Here is a 20,976-nt window from a genome sequence, read left to right on the forward strand (position 1 = left end):
AAATAGTGAAAAGTCAGTTACCTACTACCTATCAGTCACCTCTCTACTTTGTGCTGACATCACTTTTGTCAGCCATTTTAAATTCTGGCAGGGTTGCACTCATGATTAGCTGCTACTCTGACTAGCTTGACCCCGGCCTCAACCCTTTGGCTTTATTAAGTTGTGCTGCTGCTGATGTTCCAGCCACGTTCACTCTGCTCAGTTCTCACTGCTGCTCCATTGCCCTCGATGTTGCGCCGACCTGTGAAACCAATCTGAAGCCCATCTATGCTACACTCTTCCATTATGATCCATATGTTAACCCAATGACCATTTAAATACCCTTAAAGGTGGAGTCTTCTACTGGTGCAGGCAGGGCGTTCCATATCTTTACTACTCTATGAGTAAAGAACCTACCTCCGACATCAGTCCTATATCTATCACACATCAATTTCAAGCTATGTCCCCTCGGACTAGCCATCATCATCCATGGAAAAAGGCTCTTACTGTCCATCCAATTTAATCCTCTGATCATCTTGTATGTCACAATTAAGTCACCTCTCAACCTTCTTCTCTGTAATGAAAAAAGCCTCAAGTCCCTCAGCCATTCCCCATAAGACCTAAATAGGGCACCATTTCTCCATTTATGTATTATTATCCTGCTGCCCCTGCAAGGTAAAAGGGGAAGGTTGCTACTGCACTGTTGTCCTCCATGGCCAATGGCATCCACTCCAGTTCATTGCAGAGTTTATACTTCAATGCTGACAGGTCCTTAACAGAAAAATGACTCAGAACCATTCTAACTACCCCTAAAGTGTGCTATAACTCTTCACCTGGTATGTCTGACACAGTGGTGGTTGCTATGGTGAGATTAAGACATGCATAAGCTTGGATCTGCTGGCCCGTGTTCCTGTCGCCCACTGCTAATAATTGACAAAGTTGTCTCCGTATCAATTAAAAGGTCACTCAGTCAAAATCTGGGCTCATTTCTGTTTCACTTCTAGAGATGGGATTCGCAAATAATCTCAACTTCCATTCTCTGCTGACATTCTTTCTGCATGTCGTTTAGCTGGGTTGCGTTTTTCATTTAACTGCTTTATAGGCATGCCGTTTATTCTATTCCAGACACTCCCATGCATTATTTAATCCATCACCGTCTCTTTCAATTAGTCCTTCACACCGGGTATGGGTATTGGTAACTAGACCAGCATTTATTGTCTGTCCATGATTGAAGGTGTTGGTGAGCTGCTTTCTTGAACCACTGCAGTCCATGTGGTGTGGTACACTCACATGCATTTATGGAGAGAGTTCCAGGATTTTGACCCAGCCACAGTGAAGGAATGGTTATAAAGTTCCAAGTCAGGATGTTGTGCAGTTTGCAGGGAAACTTGAAGATTGTGGTGCTCCCTTAGGTCATAAAGGTCACATGTTTGGAAACTTTATAAACACTGTTCAACTGTAAATTTTCTGCATTCCTTTGAAAGGTCTAAACGTAGAAATGTAACTTGTCTGTTCTTTCTCCCAGATACTGACAAACCTATTATTTATTGTCGGCAATTTTTCTTTATGTTTTCAGATTCAGATTTTGTTTTATGTTTGTATTAACTCTGTGGGCAGGTTTAGCTTTCTTTGATCACCGTTATATCATTCATATGCTTCTACAATATAAATTGGGGTAGGCAAAGCAATTTTATTTTTCAAAAATGAATGGTGTTTGGATTAGTTTGTAGTTGATTTCTTGCTTTCTAGTGAAATTTTAGGTGCAGTTGGTTTTCTTTAAAAATATTTTATGGTTTAGCCACATTTATTTGTGGTTATTTTCTCGTTATCCAGTGAATTGCGACATGTTCTTTGATAGGTGCTTTTAATCAGCCTGTTTGGATAAGTTAGAATATGTGTCTGGGGAATATGGTAGTTGAACCTGGACCTCCATCCAGAGACACTACCACTGCACCAGAAGGACCCTCTGGTGTTTTTTGCTCTGCATTTTAGCAATGGAACGTTTAAGTCAGGCATCATAAGTAATTGAAAAGGAAGTGGCTTTCTGAAACAATCAGAATCAGATGAGATGGCAGTGAAGTGTCATACTTTTTGAAAGTTTAATATAGATAAGAGTTTAAATTATATAGATCAGTTAGCTACCTGGCAATGCACTATAGAAAGGAAATTGTTTTATGCATAACTTGAATTCATATAACAAATGTTTCCTGGAGAACTGTTGTTGAATTATGTCTGTTGTTCTGTGTCCCTCGTTGCTATATATTTGACAGTGACAATTAATGAGAATGCTGCGTAATTAACCATTCTACTTTTCCTTGCATCAGATGCCAGGTGTTCACATTATCAGTGATACCAGTGTGACTGAAGAAAGCTTATCATTGTCAAAATCAAGAAGTCCACAAGAAACTGAAGGAACAAAAGATGTTGAGGTTTTATAAAATCCTAAACATTTTCTTTCAGATGTCATTATGTCTTAGATAATTCTGCAAAAATGCAGATCCATAGTACCCACATTTTAGCTGGCTACATTGCCAGTTTGTGCGTAAAATGATGTTGGTGCATTCTGTGCACAGATCCAGTGCAATTCATGGCAGTAGCCATTGTGGTGAGGACTGTAGCACTGTTGTTCGAGCACATACCTGCAAAGTAGTGAGACTTATTTTACATCATGTACTTTTTTGACCCAAATGTTCCAGCAAATGCCCCGTCTTAAAAACATACAGCATAAAATGCGTTCATCAGCAGGAAGGAAATCCTCCACGTGCTAATTGCTAATTGACTTCTATAGAGGTTGCTGTGTTTGTGAAAGTGCTGTAAAGTTTTTTTAAACATAAATTTGAAGCCTGAGGGGAATAATGTTGCATGTGATGAGGGCTTTGGTTCTGACCAGTTTGTCAGAGGGCCTTGTGCAGAGATTGAAACCTGTACTGTTGAGCAAAAAAGTGGTGACCAGCTTTATCAGGACATTTGTGAACACAACCATGATGCAGTGTTTGGTGACCAATGTCTCAGCTTCCATTGTGGCACAAGCAGATTCCACCAAATGCCGAGAAGGTCACACTTCCCAGCAGTCTCGTCAACTAAAGCATTGTTTTAGACTACTGTATTTTATTTGTGTAGCAAAACACCTTCCATTGTATGCCTGTTGTACACAAATATGTATACATGGGTTTTAGTCTGGAATCATCAGCATATAATCAGCTGATGTCTCTAATTGTTCAGCGACCAACCTTTTGTTTGCTGTGGTAACTCCAATGCACCAAGCACAGTGCAGAAGGAAGGCATCGAGACCACTGTAAAAGCATTTGGATTGAGCTGCATGAATCTCTGGCTTTGGCTGCACATATGTTGGGGTAGTAGAATCCCTTTCAGTTACAGTATGGAGTAGCATGAATGGGGATGTGTAAGTGTGTTGTATATTTGATACCTGGAATACTTGAAAGGCTGTGCGGTCAATCCATCTGCTTCTGTCTAATAAGAGAGAATGAAATGTAGTTAAAAATTGTCAATGATTAGGCAGGTTCAGTGGAAGGCAAACTGAGATGTTGCAAAAATCCCCCAGTTCTTCCTGAAAGAAGCTAAATACAAAATATAGAGGAACCTCGATTATCCGGCATTCAATTATCCGAATTTCAGATTATCTGGCAAGATCGCAAGGTCCTGATGCTTGGCTAAATTATGTTATCTGGCATTTGATTATCTGGCATTCCATTAACTGAACGAAATACTCCCCACCCATGTCCTTCGGATAATCGAGGTTCCATTGTACCTATGACCAAGGTCACATCCAAAGTCACTGGCAATACTGTCACTGAGTTTGCAGATACAATTACAGCAGGGAGCATATTTCACTGAGAATGTCCTTATTGAAGTGTAAATGTCATGTGCATTATTCCTTAATGAGGTTTAGCTCCCTGAAAAAATTGGGTAGATGTGGCCTCCTGTGAAAAGCCCCTCAATCCCCTCTTCTCCCTCTTCCCTCTCCCAAAAACCTGCCTTGGTCTACATGACCTTTGTTCATTCTTCAAGCTTGCTGTATTTCATGAAGAATGGTAACTATTGCACCTATTTCTGTGAGCAACTGGCAATTTTAATCTACTATACATTTGAATTAAAGCAACAGATAGCATTAAAAAATCTTCAGCAACTAAACTTCAGGCATTAAATGGTTCACTTAAAAACATGGGTGGTGTTAGTGGATCCTTCTTGGTGCTGAATAGGTTTACATTGTGCAAAATTAAGTTAAGCTGCAGTGTTGATCAAAATGACACAGCTGATACTAAATCAGCATTGTGTGTTTAATGTAGTTATGAAACTGCCTGCTCTGCATACATCTTGTAGCCATGTGCTGTTTGCATGCTGACATCCTCACCAATGTGATGCTTGACACAATTCACCCCAGAAGTATGCATAAGAGATGCAAGTGTCACTTTGGAAACTAAATAGCATCCATAGTGCTCAATAAAAGATGCTACCAATCCGAATTTCATGTCACTAACCTATTTCATATGTCTCATCTGTTTAATTAGCCCATAAAGAAAAGTTTAGGACAAAAAACAGTTGAGTTCTAACAATTGAATCATTTTGTGTAGGATCAAAGTCCTGGAATGGTTGAAAGTCAATTAAGTCATAGTTATGAAAAATCCATCCTGAAATTTATCGGTGATGATACTAACATCCATGAAAGAGACCTGAAAGAAACTCCTGTTCCTTTGTTAAAGGTCAGAACTTAAATATTACTATTCACACTGATCATGTTTGTAAAAAGGCTTAAAGCAGAACTAAGCTGTGTATACTAAGGAGGTTTTAGTTTCCTCTTTGAGCCAGTCGCAGCCAGAATTATGTGATGCAATTTATATTAACGTCCATATGTTAATAACAGGAGTAGGGCATTCAACCCTCCAGCTTGTTCCAACTTTCATTTTGATCCTGCTGATCTGTATCTTAAAGTAAGAGCAGAAGTAGGCCATTCAGCCCATTGAGTCTGCCCTGCCAGTCATTATGTTTGTGACTGAATGCCTTCTACATAGCCAATCTCCATACTACTGTGTACCACTGGAAAACAGAAATCTGTCAATTTCTACCATAAACATACTCACCACTGAACCTCCATAGCCCTCTGTGGTAGAGCACTCCAAAGGTTCACAATCCTAACAGTAAAAAAAACTCTCCTCATCTTGGACCCAAGTGCTATCCCCTGATTCTAGACTCCAAAACCAGGGTAATATCTTACCAGTTTTTAAGTATTTTGTAAGTTTGAATGAAATTACCTCTCATTCATTGAAACTCTACAGAACATGGACTCACTTTGCCCAATCTCTCTTCATAGGATAGTGCCTCTAACCAGGAACAAGTCTGGTGAATCTTTGTTGCATTCCATCTATGGTAATGACATAAGGAGACTAAAGTCTGCACACCACTCCAGATGCAATCTAACCCAGCTCCTATATGGTTAAAGAAAGTCCATATGCTTGGTCAGTTTTCTCAGTTGACTGGGTGGCTGGTTTGTGTTGCAAAATGATGCCAACAATGTGAGTTCATTTCCCACACTGGCCGAGATTACTATGAATATCCTACCTTCCCAACCTCATCCTTCACCTGAAGCTTGGTGACTCTTGGGTTAAACTCCCCTACAGTTGTCTGTCTTTCTAATGAAAAAGCAGCCCTATGATTCTCTGGGCCTATGGCAACATTTTTTAATATGCTTGCCTTGATTCTGTGATTCTCCCATACTTGACTAATAAAGACTAGCGAAAATAAAATCAGTCTTTTCTTGATTGTGTGCAGGCTGTGAAGAGAGTCAGACTTCACTCCATGTTGTACAAAAATGTACCTACCTAATATTGGTCTAATACTTTGTGTTTAACTTTCAATGTCTTGAAGGTATCTCCTATGTGCCTAATACTGTAGTTTGGTTTCAGGTTGGTATTGAAGCTGTTGTTCCTAAAAACCCCAAGTCAAAGAAGGCATTTGAGGCACTAACTGCTATGGGAATATTACAGCAGCAACTTATGTGAGTAGCTGAGTACAATTGTCTTGAATTCATCTTGATTCTGAACTGAATTAATTTTCAGGTGCTGCATTGTTTAACCCATTATTTCAGATGGAATGTCACAAAAGTGTAATCACAGGCAATGTTTAAGACAAGCAAATTGGCATACATTTGTAGGTGATGGGGTTCTGGTGCCAGATCTAGAAGTGGGCAGCATTGTATAAGGCAGAAGCAGCTGGGTGAACAAATTACATGTTGGGCAGCCAATTAATGAAGCAGAGTTGCAAGGCCCATTCAATCAACTAATTTTTGGGGGTAGTAGGAAGGAAAGCAGAAATTACAAGTATTGCTGCCATCTTTAAGCATCAGCCAGACCTACGTGGATGTTTTATTCTCAAACTATTCTCTTACTACAGTTGAGATGAGTTATTGTGCAAACTCAGAACATTAGCTTTCAGCTTCAAGCCAGAAAAGGTGTGAGGGATGTGACGAAATGTGCCTTTAAGAAGGATATGTTCTGTGTTGTAAACCTGGTGCCGAGGTGTCTGCTCCATGGAGAGCTTTAGGGTCTTTTAAGGGAGACAAAAGAAGCATGAGTGGGTGGAGTTATGCTCACACAGACCCAAGCTTTTAGTTTTTGCTTTCAGTTGTTGAAGTTACTGTTTTTGGAGTTGCAGCTGCTAGGTACAGCTCTTTCTCTGCTGCAAAAAAAAACTTGAGCTCTCTCGCTGCTTCTAGGTTCATTTTTTCAGTGTTCATTTTCCTGGGCTGGAGGAGATAGCAAGTGAGAGAAATGTGTTTTGCTGAATTCGCCTTTGCCAAGGGTGTATTTATGGGATACTGCTATACTGGAACATTTGATGAACAGTAATAAAGTATTATTTTACTAAGTCTTTTTGTAGAGTTAAGGTTATTCTTTTTTGTTTGTATTTTAATTGTGGTGTAAGAATAAAGTGTGTTTTGCTTAAAGCCTAGTAGTTTGACCAATTGAATCACATCTGGAACACAGTGCCTTACATTTGCCTTTAAATAAGATAGAAGTTTGGGTCTAGGCTATCCCCTTGATATATGTTGGGGGTGTTTGGTGTGCTCCATAACAGGGGAGAGTTTGATACTCCAATGTCTACAACAGCATCCTGCAATCTCATTTTCTACGTCCTTCAGTGGAGACAGAAAGAGACAAGAAGCTGCGGAATGGTATAAACCAGATGAAGGATGGCTCCCAGTGACCTCCTTCATACCACCAGGTGAATGTAAATTGTTGAGCAGAGTTTTGCTATGAGGTGGACAAAATATAATGGATCTGAACAGAGAGAGATTGACTGGGTGAAAAAAGCATAGCATACAGCAGCAGTTGTACCATGGTGAACTCTGTCTTGTGGGTGTTGAGAACTTGCCTCCCAATAACAGAGTCCCCCACATTCCATGTCAGTGAATGTGTGAGAGAAACATCAATGAGGATCCACCACGAGGACTGGCAGGTAAGGAAGAGACCAGTTAATAAATGTCTGAAAATTGACATTGCACTTCTGCCAGCAAGACAGCAAGGTCAGAGAAAGTGAGCCAAACCTGCGAATCTTGATGGCTACTTTTGAATAAAGACTGAAATGCAATGGAAAGCAGGTTCACCAATAGTCAGGGATCTTGCCTCTAAATCACTATCTTTTAATAGTCAAGATTCTAACAGCATGGGAATCCATAGGCACTGCTCATTTAATTCACCTAATTTCTACTTAACCTGTTCAGAATGTTATTACACTCCTCTGGAATAGTTGGGGCTTGAACCCAGGCCCCATGATGCAAAAGTAGGGATACTACCACCGCACCACAAGATCCTCTGCTCATTTAATTCAAAAGGCAGCATTTAATTCAAGTCAGTAGTATGTAAAGTTGAATTATTGAGCTTTTTAATGACCTGAATTACTTTTCTGCCACTTACTGCATGTGGCATTGCTGCCTTCCTGCCACCTATATATAAATATAAGAACTAGTGCAAGAGTAAGCCACCTACTTTGCCATTCACTAAGATCATGGCTGATCTGATTCCTCCACATTTTTACTCTATGCCAATAACTGTTCACCACCACCCCCAACCTTTCAGTTCAAAAATCTATGAACTACAGTCTTAAAAATAATCAATGACTTTGCTTTCACTGTCTTTATAGAAAGAATATTTCAAAGAATCATGAGAAAAAGTTTCTCTTATCTCTATGCTAAATGGATGATCCCTTATTTTTAAAACAGTGATTCCTAGTTTTAGATTATCCACAAGAGTAAACATGCTTTCCACATTCACCCTGATAAAAGACCCCTCAGGATCTTATATGTTTTCATCAAGTTGTCTTTTACTCTTCTTAGCAGTTGCAAACCTATCCAAACTTTCTTCATAAGACAATCCACTCATTCTAGTTATCAGTATGGTAAACTTTCTTTTGAATCGTTTCCAACACTTTTACATCCTTTTTCAAATAAGGAGGCCAATACTGTAGAGAATACTCCAGATGCAGTCTCATCAATGCTCCCACACAGACCCACACCATTCCTATAATCCAAGGATTCAAGAGTTGTACCTCTGGAATGGAAATTTGCTTATGTCACTCTGCTGTTTATGAAGGACGACAGATGGAAACCAAGGAATTACAGACCAAATAGGCAAACATTTGTGGTGGGGAAATGTTTGGAGTCTATATCAAGGATAGGGTAACTGACTACCTTGAAAACTTTCAATTAATCAGGGAGAGTCAGCTTGATCATGAAGGGTAGGTCATGCTTGACAAAGTTCAGTGTTTTTTGAAGACGTGACAAAGATAGTAGACAGAGGTAAATTGATGGATGTTGTTTACATGGACTTCTAGAAGGCTTTTGATAAAGTCCCCGACAAGAGACAAGTGGAAGCCCACAGAATGGAAGACGTGGATTGGCAGTCAGTTGAGTAGCAGGAAGCAGAGCTAGAATAATGGGTATATACTCAAATTAGCAGGAAGTGACTTAAGGTGTCCCGTAAGGATCTGTGTTGTGGCCTCAATTATTCACAATATTTATTATCGACTTGAACAAGTCAAATATCCAAATTTGCTAAAGACACAATAATGGGTAGCACTGGCCTTGACAACAGCATAAAATTACAACAGAACTTGGATAGATTAGGTCAATGGGCAAAGTTGTGGCAGGTGGATTTTAATATAAGCAAATGTGAAATTATCCATTTCGGACTGAAAATGAATAGATAAGGATTTTGTTTTTTAAGAAGGCACAAAGTTAAGTACAGTGATGCCTAGCAAGATTTGGAGCTTCAGGTGTATAGCTCTTTAAAATGCCATGAATAGGTGCAGCAAATAGTCAAGAACGCAAATGGAATCATGTCTTCATATCTAAAGGACTGGAGTATATGGATATAGAGGTTATGTTGCAGTTACAGAAAACTGTATTTAGACTCCATTTTAGAGTACTGGGAGCAGATGTGGGCCCCACACCTTGGAAAAGATGTTTTGACTCTAATTGTGACTAATAGTTCCAATGACCTTTCCTTTTCATGTCTGTACAAATGCACATATTGATAATTATGATCATTTCACTGACATTGTCCATGGATTTCTTATGAACTTTTGCATTGCTAATTGTTTTAAATCAGAAGCCGTTCAAATGCATCACCCTCTACACTGTATTCTTTTCAGTGCCTGCGTATTAGTAGTAATTATGACTCACCATGACATTAAAACTTAAGCTGAAATGGAGTGAACTAGCAACAACTTTATTTTCCATATTTTCCTCTTCCATGTGTTGTGATGTTTCTCTTGACTAAATGTAATTATGGCATAATTTGTAGAGAAGCAAGGCAACTGAGCCAACAACTTCCTGCTTTCTGTATTTCATTGTGCACACTTAATTGCTGCCAATCACTGTTTGGTTTATATATTAATAAGCATTAGTTGCCTCATCTGTATTTCACTACACAATCTAAGTCGCTGGGTCACACAATGTTTACTTGCACATTTTCGGCAAGGGCAACAAGGAATTGTGGACAGGACTCATTTCCCTAATAGAGGAATGCAGAAACCAATTTTAGCACTTAGCAAAGCCTCATGGTTCAGCCAAATCAGCATACACCAAGCATATAACCTGGGGTCATTTTGGTTGTATGGTTAAGTCCCGCAATCATCTGAAACATGGAGAACCAGTTGTTGGTTTAAGCAATATTGCAGGAAAGACTTCAGAATGTATTTTAAATCATTCAGTTTGAACAATATAATACTCAATTTAGACATACATTTGAATGTTATTTTATAATTCTATTTTAACCTGTCAGGTCTAATCGATGTGCCCGTAGACATACATTATTTTAAATTGTTAATTTCACATGTCCACTTGATGTTTTCAGTTCTTTTTGACAATTGATTAGAAATCTTGATCCTTCATAGAGAAACAGAGCAGCGTGCCATGTACGCTGAGGAACGGGCAACGTTTCTGGATGAAAGTCTTCATGAGGCTTTGGATAAAATTAAGGATCTAACATTACAGTTGAAGGCAGAAGAATCAAAGGAGCAAATTCCAAAGCCAGAAAAAAGTGAGTTTACGTCCAAAGAGGAGAAGTTTCATAGCCACCATTAATATATACATATTGATCATGGAGAACTTCAAACGATAGCTTTAATTAAGGTGTTTAAATCCTTCAATTAGTTAAATGAATTTAAACCATTAAAATTCAATTTGTCAAAAATAGTGCACATATCTGTCGAGTAATAGACCATCTATGTAGGAAAAGTGAATGGAAGACTTTATTGCTAGAAAATGTTGCCTTCACAATATAAGGTAGAGGTACTGGTTATCTTTGTCTTTGGTATTGAAACCAATAATTCAAAGCTTACTTTTGTCAATGCAAAGTAATAATTTCTGGTCCTCTTCTCTAGTCAAAAAACAAATGAAAGGGCCATAACACATACTATTGTTAATTATTTCAAAAGGTTAATATTATCTGCTATGATTGATCAGACTGTAGTAAGTGATGCTGTGTACTAGTACCTTCAGTTATTAAGGTTCACCGTTCATGTATGTCAGAAGATTTTTGAGCATTGGAAACTTTGTGAATAAAGAAGGTTCTCAGCTAAGTAGGCAATGACAAAAGAAACCTGTATCAGAACATCATTAAAACATTCCTAACTATCAGTGATCCTCCTAATATTCTTGTAGAAGAAAGTGGTTGAATCTTTTTTATAAAAAGAAAGTTAATTACCCGAATATAGATTAATCATCTTTCAAATTACTGAATTTGCTCAAGTGCATCCTGTTACCTTTAAAAATTAACAATTAATATGTTTGGTCCAGTCTTTGTTAATGGTTTAGTACTGCTGAACTGTTATAATGTTGTTTTCTTTTATTTCTATAATTTTAGTTAAATAAAGTGGTTACTCGTAATCTATTGAGTCTTGTGTAAACTCCTAAAAGATTTCCAAGTCCGCTTAATGCAATTGCCAGTGTCAAATTGCATTCACTAAACTGTTGGCTAAGTTTCAGTGTAGGCTTGTGTAGGACAGTTCATGAACTAAATATCCCCACACATAAACAAAAAATTAAAATTTGATTGTTCTTGTATAATTGAGAGCATTGTGTGACATTTTTGATTTCACACTTTCCATCATTCTTCAGCATTGAACAGAAGAGATTTCGACAAAGCTATTTTTCCTACCAATTAGAAGTCTTTGACAGCTGTATGCAAGTTCATTTTTTTCTTGAAACTACCTCATCCATTCAATTTCCTGACAGAATGTTCTGCATGAGAAGCTGTCAGATATTCCAAAATAATCAACAATGCTCCATTTTATGTTTGGACTGCGCTATCCAGAGATGAGAAAGTTTCCTTCTGCCTCATCTGAATCCATCACCAGAGGATCCTTCAGTGATCTGAAGTATCAATCAATTTCATCTGAATCTGTCTCACAATATTCACTCCATTGCCAATTATATTTTTATACTGTAATTTCTTGGAGAAAATCATCATTATATTAATAACACTAATAATCCAATGCCCTAATGATCCTGTAACTGCATTGACTGTTTCTATTTTAGTAAATTCCTAAGGCTCCCAATGAATGTTGTTTTCTAATCTCTTCTCATTTGTTAGATTTGGTGCTACATTCTTTATATCTGTATTCACTGTCAGAATCTTCCCACCTTCTATTCCTTGTCGGAATCTGGAGGTTGGGTGCTTGCCTGGCTTCTCAATCCTTCTGCTGCTGAAGTATGGAAAGTGATATCTGCACTGGTTTTGGTGGCTGGCTTGTAATCAGAAACTCAAATCTGCTAAGTAAATGAAATTGGATCCATAATTAGTTACAGATTTTTTAGAGTTTTGCTGTCGAGTCTGAATACTTTGACAGAAAGGAGGGAAGTCGCCATCCCACAAGACAGCAGAGAGTACTCTGTTCACAATTATCTTCCTCTGTCCCCAGTTTTTCCTTCTCTGTCACTTCCTGCTCCTGCACCTCTTGTCATGAACTATCTCTTTAAGAGTCTCATTGTTCTCTGAAGTCAATGCCACTTGAAAGCCCTATATGGAGATTGTGACAAACCACATCAATGACTTGCAGGAGAATACATCATAGGTATATGTTACATTGTACTTTTAAAGTAGACATTCAATTCTCCTGGAGTCAGTTCAAGGAGATTCTTAGTTCCTAATGTTTTACTTCTGTTCTTTTACTTTCTCAGTCTGGGAACTTTTAATCTCAGATTATGGTTACTCAGTGAGGCTTTCCTACTGTAGCATACAAATCCAGATAAATCTTCCAAGTTTGATTCAACTCCTCATGTATTTGGTGTTTTACACCTGAGCGTAAGCTTCAACCCATATTCCTACATAGTTCATCAAGTAGGAGCATTTTGGCTTCCAGATGCTCCGCTTTCCCAGATCCTGATAGACAAACCTTGCCTTAGAATTTTCAGAGATATCTACCCTACACTACCCTCTCAAAGGCCATGACCCTGGAAACATGAATCACAGTCTTCCACCCCAGTAGATATGCTTATTAGCTGTCCTTGAGAACCCAACTCTCTCTTTTATCTTGGACATAAATGGACAGTGTAAAGCACAACTCTTTATAGCCTGAGATTCTCAATGCTGTTCTGGGAACTTGGAGACTCGTGGTCCATCTGCTAGCATATCGGCTGCTGCCATTATCTCCAGGTATAAATACCTTGCACCTTTTTCCTAGAGATTAATCTGGGCACCCATTAATCTCTATCAATTAAACCACCCAGGCTTTCTGTCCATTGGTGTTGATCACTACAGTACAATCAGTCTCTCTGAACAAGAGGACTTTTAAAACTGCATAGTCAGTCAGGACACATACTATGCTGGAGGCAGAATCAGTACGTGGGGAATTTGATTCAAAGTGGTAATTTGGTAAGTGGGGGAAAGAGATTCTTTCAGGCAAGAAGTTAAGCTGGCTGAGTAGAGGATTCAGTAAAAGAAGACTTATATTGAACATGAAATATTAATTCAGTTTTTTTTCTCCACAGATACTGTCAGGCTATTGAGTTTTTCCAGCACTTTCTGTTATATTCCATTTCTATCCCTGTGAATCTGCATCTGTTGTGAAATGAATATGTTTTCCAGCTTTGGCAAAGAGAGCATCAGTTACCTAGAAGATGCAGTGTGCTGTTGTTTATGAGATGTCGCTAAGGTCCATAGCTGATTCAAGGGCATTCCTTTTGCAAATAGCAAGCCCCTCTTTGCCATGCTGTGACTGTCTAATGGGGCTAAGGTGATTGCTTACTGCAACTATGATTTTGTCAACTTCCTATGAATTGATCTGAAATAGATACTTTCTGAAACCCATGTGCCCCTTGAAAATTCTGCTCTCTGTTTGTCCCCCCACTGCCATACCTCTTCCTCATAATTTTTTAATTGGCCTCAGTAGGGAGGTGAGTGGGATCAGTATTCCATGTTGTCTTCCTGTATGGTGGCGAGACCAACCAGAATAGCACTCATTTATCCCCACTCTTTGCTTACTGTTCCAGCCTTGGGCGACTGTCTGTATGGAGTTTGCACATTCTCCCCGTGTTTGCGTGGTTTTCCTCCGTGTGCTCAGGCTTCCTCCCACAGTCCAAAAATGTGCAGGTTAGGTGAATTGGTCATGCTAAATTGCCCATTATGTTCAGGGATGTGTAGGTTAGTTGCAGTAGTCAGGGGTAAATGTCATGTAATAGGGTAGGGGAATGGGTCTGGGTGGGTTACTCTTCAGAGTGTTGGTGTGGACTTGTTGGGCCAAATGGCATGTTTCCACAGTATAGGGATCCTATGAGGTCTAGCAGTATCCATGTAAAGGTCACCCCTTTGCCTCCGATGCTCCAGGGAAAATAGCCCTAGCCTATTCAGCCTCTCCCTATAGCTCAAATCCGCCAACCCTGGCAACATCCTTATAAATCTTTTCTGAACCCCTTCAAGTTTCACAACATCGTTCCTATAGCTGAAGTACACAGAGTATTCCAAAAGTGGCCTAACCAATGTCCTGTACAGCAATGTGACCTCCCAACTCCTATACTCAATGCACTGGCCAATAAAGGCAAGCATACTGAACACCTTCTTCACTATCCTATCTACCTTGGATTCCACTTTCAAGGAACTATAAACCTGCACTCCAAGGTCTCTTTGTTCAGCAACACTCCCCAGGCCCTTACCATCAAGTGTATAAGTCCTGCCCTGATTAGCCTTTCCAAACTGCAGCACCTCACATTTATCTAAATTAAGCTTCATCTGCCACTCCTCTGCCCATTGGCCCATTTGATCAAGATTCCGTTGTACTCTGAGGTAGCCTTCTTCGTTGTCCACTACACCTCCAATTTTGGTGTCATCTGCAAATTTACTAATCATAACTTCTCCGTTCAAATCCAAGTAATAGTGAAAAGCAGTGGACCCAGCAGTGATCCTTGAGGCACACTGCTGGTCACAGGCCTCCAGTCTGAAAAGCAACCCTCCACCACCACCACCCTCTGTCTTCTTCCTTCAAGCCAGTTCTGTATCCAAGTGGCTAGTTCTCATAGCATTCCATGTTTTTCATGTCCTTTTGGAGTTCCATACTGTCCTCCTCACAGTTTACAATTCTTCCAAGTTTCATGTCACCTGCAAACTTTGGGATTGTTTCTGCACGCCAAGATGCAGATCATTAATATATATCACGAAAAGCAAGAATCCAACACCAATACTTGGGAATCGGTAATATTTATCCTTACCATTCCTTATTTCATTTGGCTTTGCATTAACTATGGCTTTAAGGAGACCCGTGGAGAATGGAGAGGATATCTGATATTGCCATTTGTCATCTCTTGTAAGGTGAATTTGAACAGTATATTTGTGATAATCATTCTGGTTTTCTCTTCCCCAAAAGGAGGATGTCTGGCTTCCATTTGGCAGATCAAAAACATAAGGTCTGAGAGTGGGATTTTAATCAAATGAAAGGTGCAATCTTTGAAATTGCATTACATAACTGCATTATATTACATTGGCACTGCGAAGCTACATGCTCAGCAATATCTGTTATTTATTATAATCTGGAATTTTTTAAGTAATTTGTTTTTGTTGGAGCTTCTCCTTTTATTATATCTTCTTCTGAATATATTGATTGCTGTGTATTGCTCCACATATACCAAAGGTCAAATTACCTTACATGCATGTCCATTTCTTGCATGGGTATTTAAACACTTAGAGCTCAGGTATTTACTTAGGTCTTGCTAATAGAAAAAGTTTTTGCGAGGACTGTGACATAATTAGAGGTGATTTGGGAGTCCTATATTGAATTGTGTATGGTAATGATGTGAAGAAGGATAGAATTTTCAAAGGTAATATGCAGTAGCTATTAAATTCACCTATAATTGTGTTCTTCCAAGCCCTTTGTATATGGTTTAAATTTCAAAAACCTTACTGAATTTGGCGCATGGTTTCTACTTGCTCAGCCTGTTCAGCATGAACATTTTGCCCATTGCTACACTGTATAAAACTTACAATTGCAAAGGGACATATGATGAAATAAGGTAAGACTATTATATATTGCTGATACTGAAATAAACCGGCATCACAAATCTATTGCAAAACTATTCCCCTTCATTTTAGAAAATACATTTACCATACATACAACTGTTTGCTCTTTGCTGTGAACCCCAAATTCTATGTTCCCAGCAATTTACATTTGAAAATATATATGCTTGCTCCACTGCCTACAAGGCACTTCATTTGCCTTTCTCCAAATCTTATTTCTTCTCTCGGTTAACTTCTCTGAGTGGATTCCAGTTCTTGCTGGAGTTGTCCTTGATGGAGTAATACAGCAGAAAGTCATTATTTCCGCCATTGTGTTGAGTTACTTATTCAATATTCATCAATTGATTTGGTTACAAAGTTTGATTTTAGTTGCAACACTAAATAATCTCATGAATATGCTGCTTCTTGTGCCGACACAAATATCAGACGTATTCAGTGACATAATTCTCTAAAGTGCTGGAAAAATTACTACATTTATATTTGTTTCCTTTTATCTTCTTCATTCACTGCTATTTGTAAATATTTCATCTGGTTGTCATAATATGTGGGCTGTCATCACTCTGGCTGTAATCATTCCAAAGGAAAGGTGAAAGCTCCAACTCCTGTGATGCACTTCTCTCGTGCTCACAGACCTTATCACCAGGTCTCAATAAAGAATTCAAGCTCTGGGAACAGAGCGGAACTCGCATGTGGGCTGCACAAAGAAGGGCAGATCTGCACAGAAGAACATTGCAGCATTTCAAATATACAATGGATAACTTTATGAGTAAGTTTAGAGTTTTCTCAAAATTACATAAGTTTTGTAAATTAGTTTTTATATATATGTGTGAATATGAGGAAACAACTTGCTTATTCAAAGGATGAAGAAAATTTTAATGCCTTCGTCAGTTTTATAGAACTTGTAGTTTAGCACATGATAGTTTTGGAAAGAAGATAAAATTACACAATTTGTTTTGATGGCATTTGGTTAATTATTGAACAACTTTTTTGGGTGGAATTGAAAATTAACTGTTTAGAATTTAAGCACATTTTAACAGTGGTATGATTAATTTAATAACTGGTCGTTATTTGACATAAATGTTGCCTTTACCCCAAAACATTAAAGGCCTGGGGTATGTGCCACTGTAGACATGCATTAACTTTTATTAAAAGCAAGAATAGATGATTGAAGGTGATAGAAAACAAAGTATCCCCTCATTGCTGCTTTTGATATTTTTCATCTCTCCTATTTGTTAATTGTTCTTGGTATCTTGAATATGGCTATTGGATTTTTAACTATGGGTTTCACAAGTTACAAGGTTGCAAAGATTTAGGCTTTTGTTGTGAAATGTAAGCAGTGGTAAATAAAACTTGATTGACTCAAGAAAGAACGAACAATAGATGCATATGTTTAATGCCATGTCCTGGAGAAACAAGCTGAAGCAATCACAAGAAACTTAGAAAGCTGAGAAATTCCAATACTCATCACACTATAATTTATTCCCAGGACTTTAAAACTTAAGAATTTCTCACCTATCTCGGCTTCCCTTCTTTCAACATTTTAACTTTTGATGAACAGAAGTGTTTGATTTGTATGTTTCCGCTGATTTTCCATCTACAGCATCATGCATAATGGCCAAGACCTTTCAATCAAGGCTTCCTAATTTATTTTAAATGTTTTTTAAAAATATTGGCTTATGTTTGAAGATATGAGTAGGAGAAAGAAAATTCAGACTGATTCAAAGAGTGTAAAGTATTGAGTAACATCTGTCATTAATTGAAAAAATATGACTGCTTGAAGATTGGGCTAAAATGTTTTTGTATATGAACTGATTGTAATTTTATTGGTGTAGTTACATATTTTCCAGATTAGGAGTTCATGCATTAAAATAAAATTGTTATTTTATCATATTGCACCTATGAAGCTGAATCTGATTCTGATCCCCAGGTATGGACTGAGACATTGGGGGTTTATAGAATTAGCAGGCAATCTGCTGTCTTCCCAACTCCCTGTAATTAACTCCCCCAGGGAAAATTGAGACAGAATTTGTGGTAGAAGCTGAATTGAGGCTCTCCTTACAGAGGCAAGGGCCACCTTGCTGAAGGAACTGTCCACATCCTACACAATGACTCCTCTGCACCCCCACACAAACAAAGTAAAAATCTAGGCATACTGACAATGGCTAAGCTGACTACTTTACTGATATTATGAAGCCTCCTCCATTCGGACTGGTCAGGGGCTTACTGAGTCCCAATAGTTATACACTGTGACATTGTTTGTACTGAAAAAGTACCAACCTTCTGATAGGCTGTTTAACACATGGAAACTGGCTTTCAACTTTCAAGAAATGGAAACCATAATTACAGATAGTTAACTACATGTATGGCAGTGATTTCCAGCCTTTGAATAGTCACAGCTATTTCTGACAACCATCATTCAATTCTGCCTGTAGTTTGAGAACCTTCTACTCAACAGAACTTGACAAGAAATATTCTTGCTCACTCTGAAATGAAAATTGGACAGAGTATGAAATGGGCTACCAATTAGCTTTGTGTTTTGCATTGTCACATAAAAGTTTTGTGTCCTTTGTTAAATTTTAAAGGGATTATATATTTGATAATAATTCCTTTATCTTCTAGGTGTATTTCCGACCAGAACTGTATCTGCTCGATCTGTTGTGAAGGTTGCAACACCAACATCAACCAATCCAAAAAGCAGCAAAAGTAGCAAAACGAAGCCTAAAAAATAATGCTCATTGCCTCATGTTTTTACTTCATCATAAGGCTTTACATAAAAATAATCTTTTTTTCAAAATCGTGTGTTGTGTTTTCTTTAAACCAATGATACATGTTTTAAATGTTAGTCAGCAAATTTGTTTTGAATTGAATTTGTGTCATAAGAGAAAATGTGTTCCAACTTTGTGGTCAAGAAAACATCACAAGCAGTTGTCTCACAAAGTAATCAAACCAGTATTAAACGCCCTTAATTTAAAATAAAGGAATTGCTTTGTTTAATGGAGGTTAAAATGCCAAGGCCCACAAATTTTGGAAAAGACTTATTGGGAACTAATCTCTGTAGTGGCAGAGCTACCTCCAGCCCATGGTATGAATGTATCTATAACCCTGACCTCTATCCAACAACACGTTAATTGAGTGGTAGCCCTTGTGATTGAGATGCTGCATCTTATTAATAAACGGGGGCTAAACACAGTTGATAGCACCTAGCTCCCTTGAAAATTCAGTCAATGTGTGGCAAAAGCTTGTATTCACACTTCCTGGTTTTTTCTAGAATGAAAGAAAACAATTTAGGCCCTTTTCAGTTCTGGCTATTTTTCATCTCTGATATATCAATGCACAATGAAAATTAAAATGATAGTAAATGTAAAATCTCTCATGATTCAGTGTAGTCAAACATAATTAATTCATTTCTGGAACAGAGGCAATGGCCTCCCGGTACAAAGATGCCATATAAAAGGTAGGTATAACTAGGTTTCCTTCAGAATGAAGCTAGAGACGAAAGATGAGAAACACTTTTTCTGTCTGTTTAAATGACCACAGGTGACTATGCACCAGAGTGAGTACAACTTGAGAATAATTGATTGTAATTTGCTTGTGTATTCAATAATTTGAATTCAATAAAAACCTGGAACTATGAGTCTAATGATGACCATGAATCCATTGTCGATTGTTGGAAAAACCCATCTGAATCACTAATGTCCTTCAGGGAATGAAGCTGCCATCCTTACCTGGTCTGGCCTACATATGACTCCAGACCCAGTACAATGTGGTTGACTCTTATCTGCCCTCTGGGCAATTAGGGATTGGCAATAAATGTTGCCTTGCCAGTGACACACATCCTCTGAAATGAATAAAAAGAAAGCACTGAATTTCTGTCCCCAAACTTGCCACCTCTCCTTCTCTTTTTGCTTTATGGTTTCCTTCAAAACAAACTCTTCATTCAAGAGTTTGGTCACCCTCAAGGGCGATATGGTGGCTATGTGGTTAGCACTGTTGCCTCACAATTCCAGGAATCTGGGTTTGATTCCACCCTCAGGTGACTGGTTGTGTGGAGTTTGCACATTCTCCCTGTATCTGCATTGGCTTCCTCCAGGTCCTCTGGTTTCCTCCCAAGTTCTAAGATATGCAGGTTAGGTGGATTGGACATGATCAATTGTTTGTAGTGTCCAGGGCTGTGCAGGCTAGGTGATTTAGCCATGGTAAATGTGAGGTTGCGGGGATAGGGTGGGAGTCTGGATCTGGGTGGGATGCTGCTCAGAGGGCCAATGTACACTCAAGGAACTGAATGGACTCTTTCCACACTGTAGGGTTTCAATTATTCTGCCTGCCCAAATGTTTCCTTCTGCTCGCTTACACTCCTATGATTCGCTTTGGGATGTTTTATTATGTTAAAGCCATGAAATAAATGCAAGTTGTTGTTTATCTAAAGACTACATTTTAAAATTTCCTTTATTTTTGGACTGTAGACTATAAAAGGTAACAACTGTACTGCTTTAAACCAAGGACATTCTGCAGAGATGGAACACATTGTGACTTGCCTTTTCCTGGATCAGTGAGAGCAAAAGCAGACAACACAGAGCCAAATAGTTCTTAATGAATGCACTATCTACCTTTCTCTGCAAATCCCAAATTGAAAAAGGGGAAAAAAAAATCACCTTTTAGAGTTTATCTTGGTCAAAGAGATTTGCTGAAACCATCCTCTTTTTCTGATAGGGACCTAAAGACCTTGATGGTCTAGTATAGTAGAGAAAAAGCACTGGTAGGCAAAGAGAAAAGGCTCTTGTCTTAAATAGGATGTAGTTCATTGCATGATAGCAACTAAGTACAAGTTGTATTGGCAATGATAACATTATTACAAGGGTCTGGATTAGTGGTGCTGGAAGAGCACAGCAGTTCAGGCAGCATCCAATGAGCTTCGAAATTGACGTTTCGGGCAAAAACCCTTCATCAGGAATAAAGGCAGTGAGCCTGAGCGTGG

The 20,976-nt window shown here is 38.5% G+C and overlaps 1 protein-coding gene across 4 annotated transcripts in view; it reads left to right on the plus strand.

The window, feature by feature from the left end:
• Positions 1–18,795, plus strand: part of axdnd1 (axonemal dynein light chain domain containing 1) — a 176,176-nt gene extending 157,381 nt beyond the window's left edge. For 2 of the 4 annotated variants that reach the window (XM_072573681.1, XM_072573682.1), the window contains exons 25-28: positions 4,572–4,700; positions 5,901–5,992; positions 10,390–10,535; positions 18,621–18,795. In XM_072573681.1, coding sequence (XP_072429782.1) covers positions 4,572–4,700; positions 5,901–5,992; positions 10,390–10,535; positions 18,621–18,730 — 477 coding nt within the window. In that variant the 3' untranslated portion in view covers positions 18,731–18,795. Of the gene's footprint in view, positions 1–2,303; positions 2,409–4,571; positions 4,701–5,900; positions 5,993–10,389; positions 16,768–18,620 lie in introns of all 4 variants that reach the window. The other 2 variants (XR_011961097.1, XM_072573680.1) reach the window with 2 other exon arrangements.
• Positions 18,796–20,976: the final 2,181 nt, after the last annotated feature.

Source organism: Chiloscyllium punctatum, chromosome 7 (genome assembly GCF_047496795.1).
Source record: "Chiloscyllium punctatum isolate Juve2018m chromosome 7, sChiPun1.3, whole genome shotgun sequence".
NCBI lineage: Eukaryota > Metazoa > Chordata > Chondrichthyes > Orectolobiformes > Hemiscylliidae > Chiloscyllium > Chiloscyllium punctatum.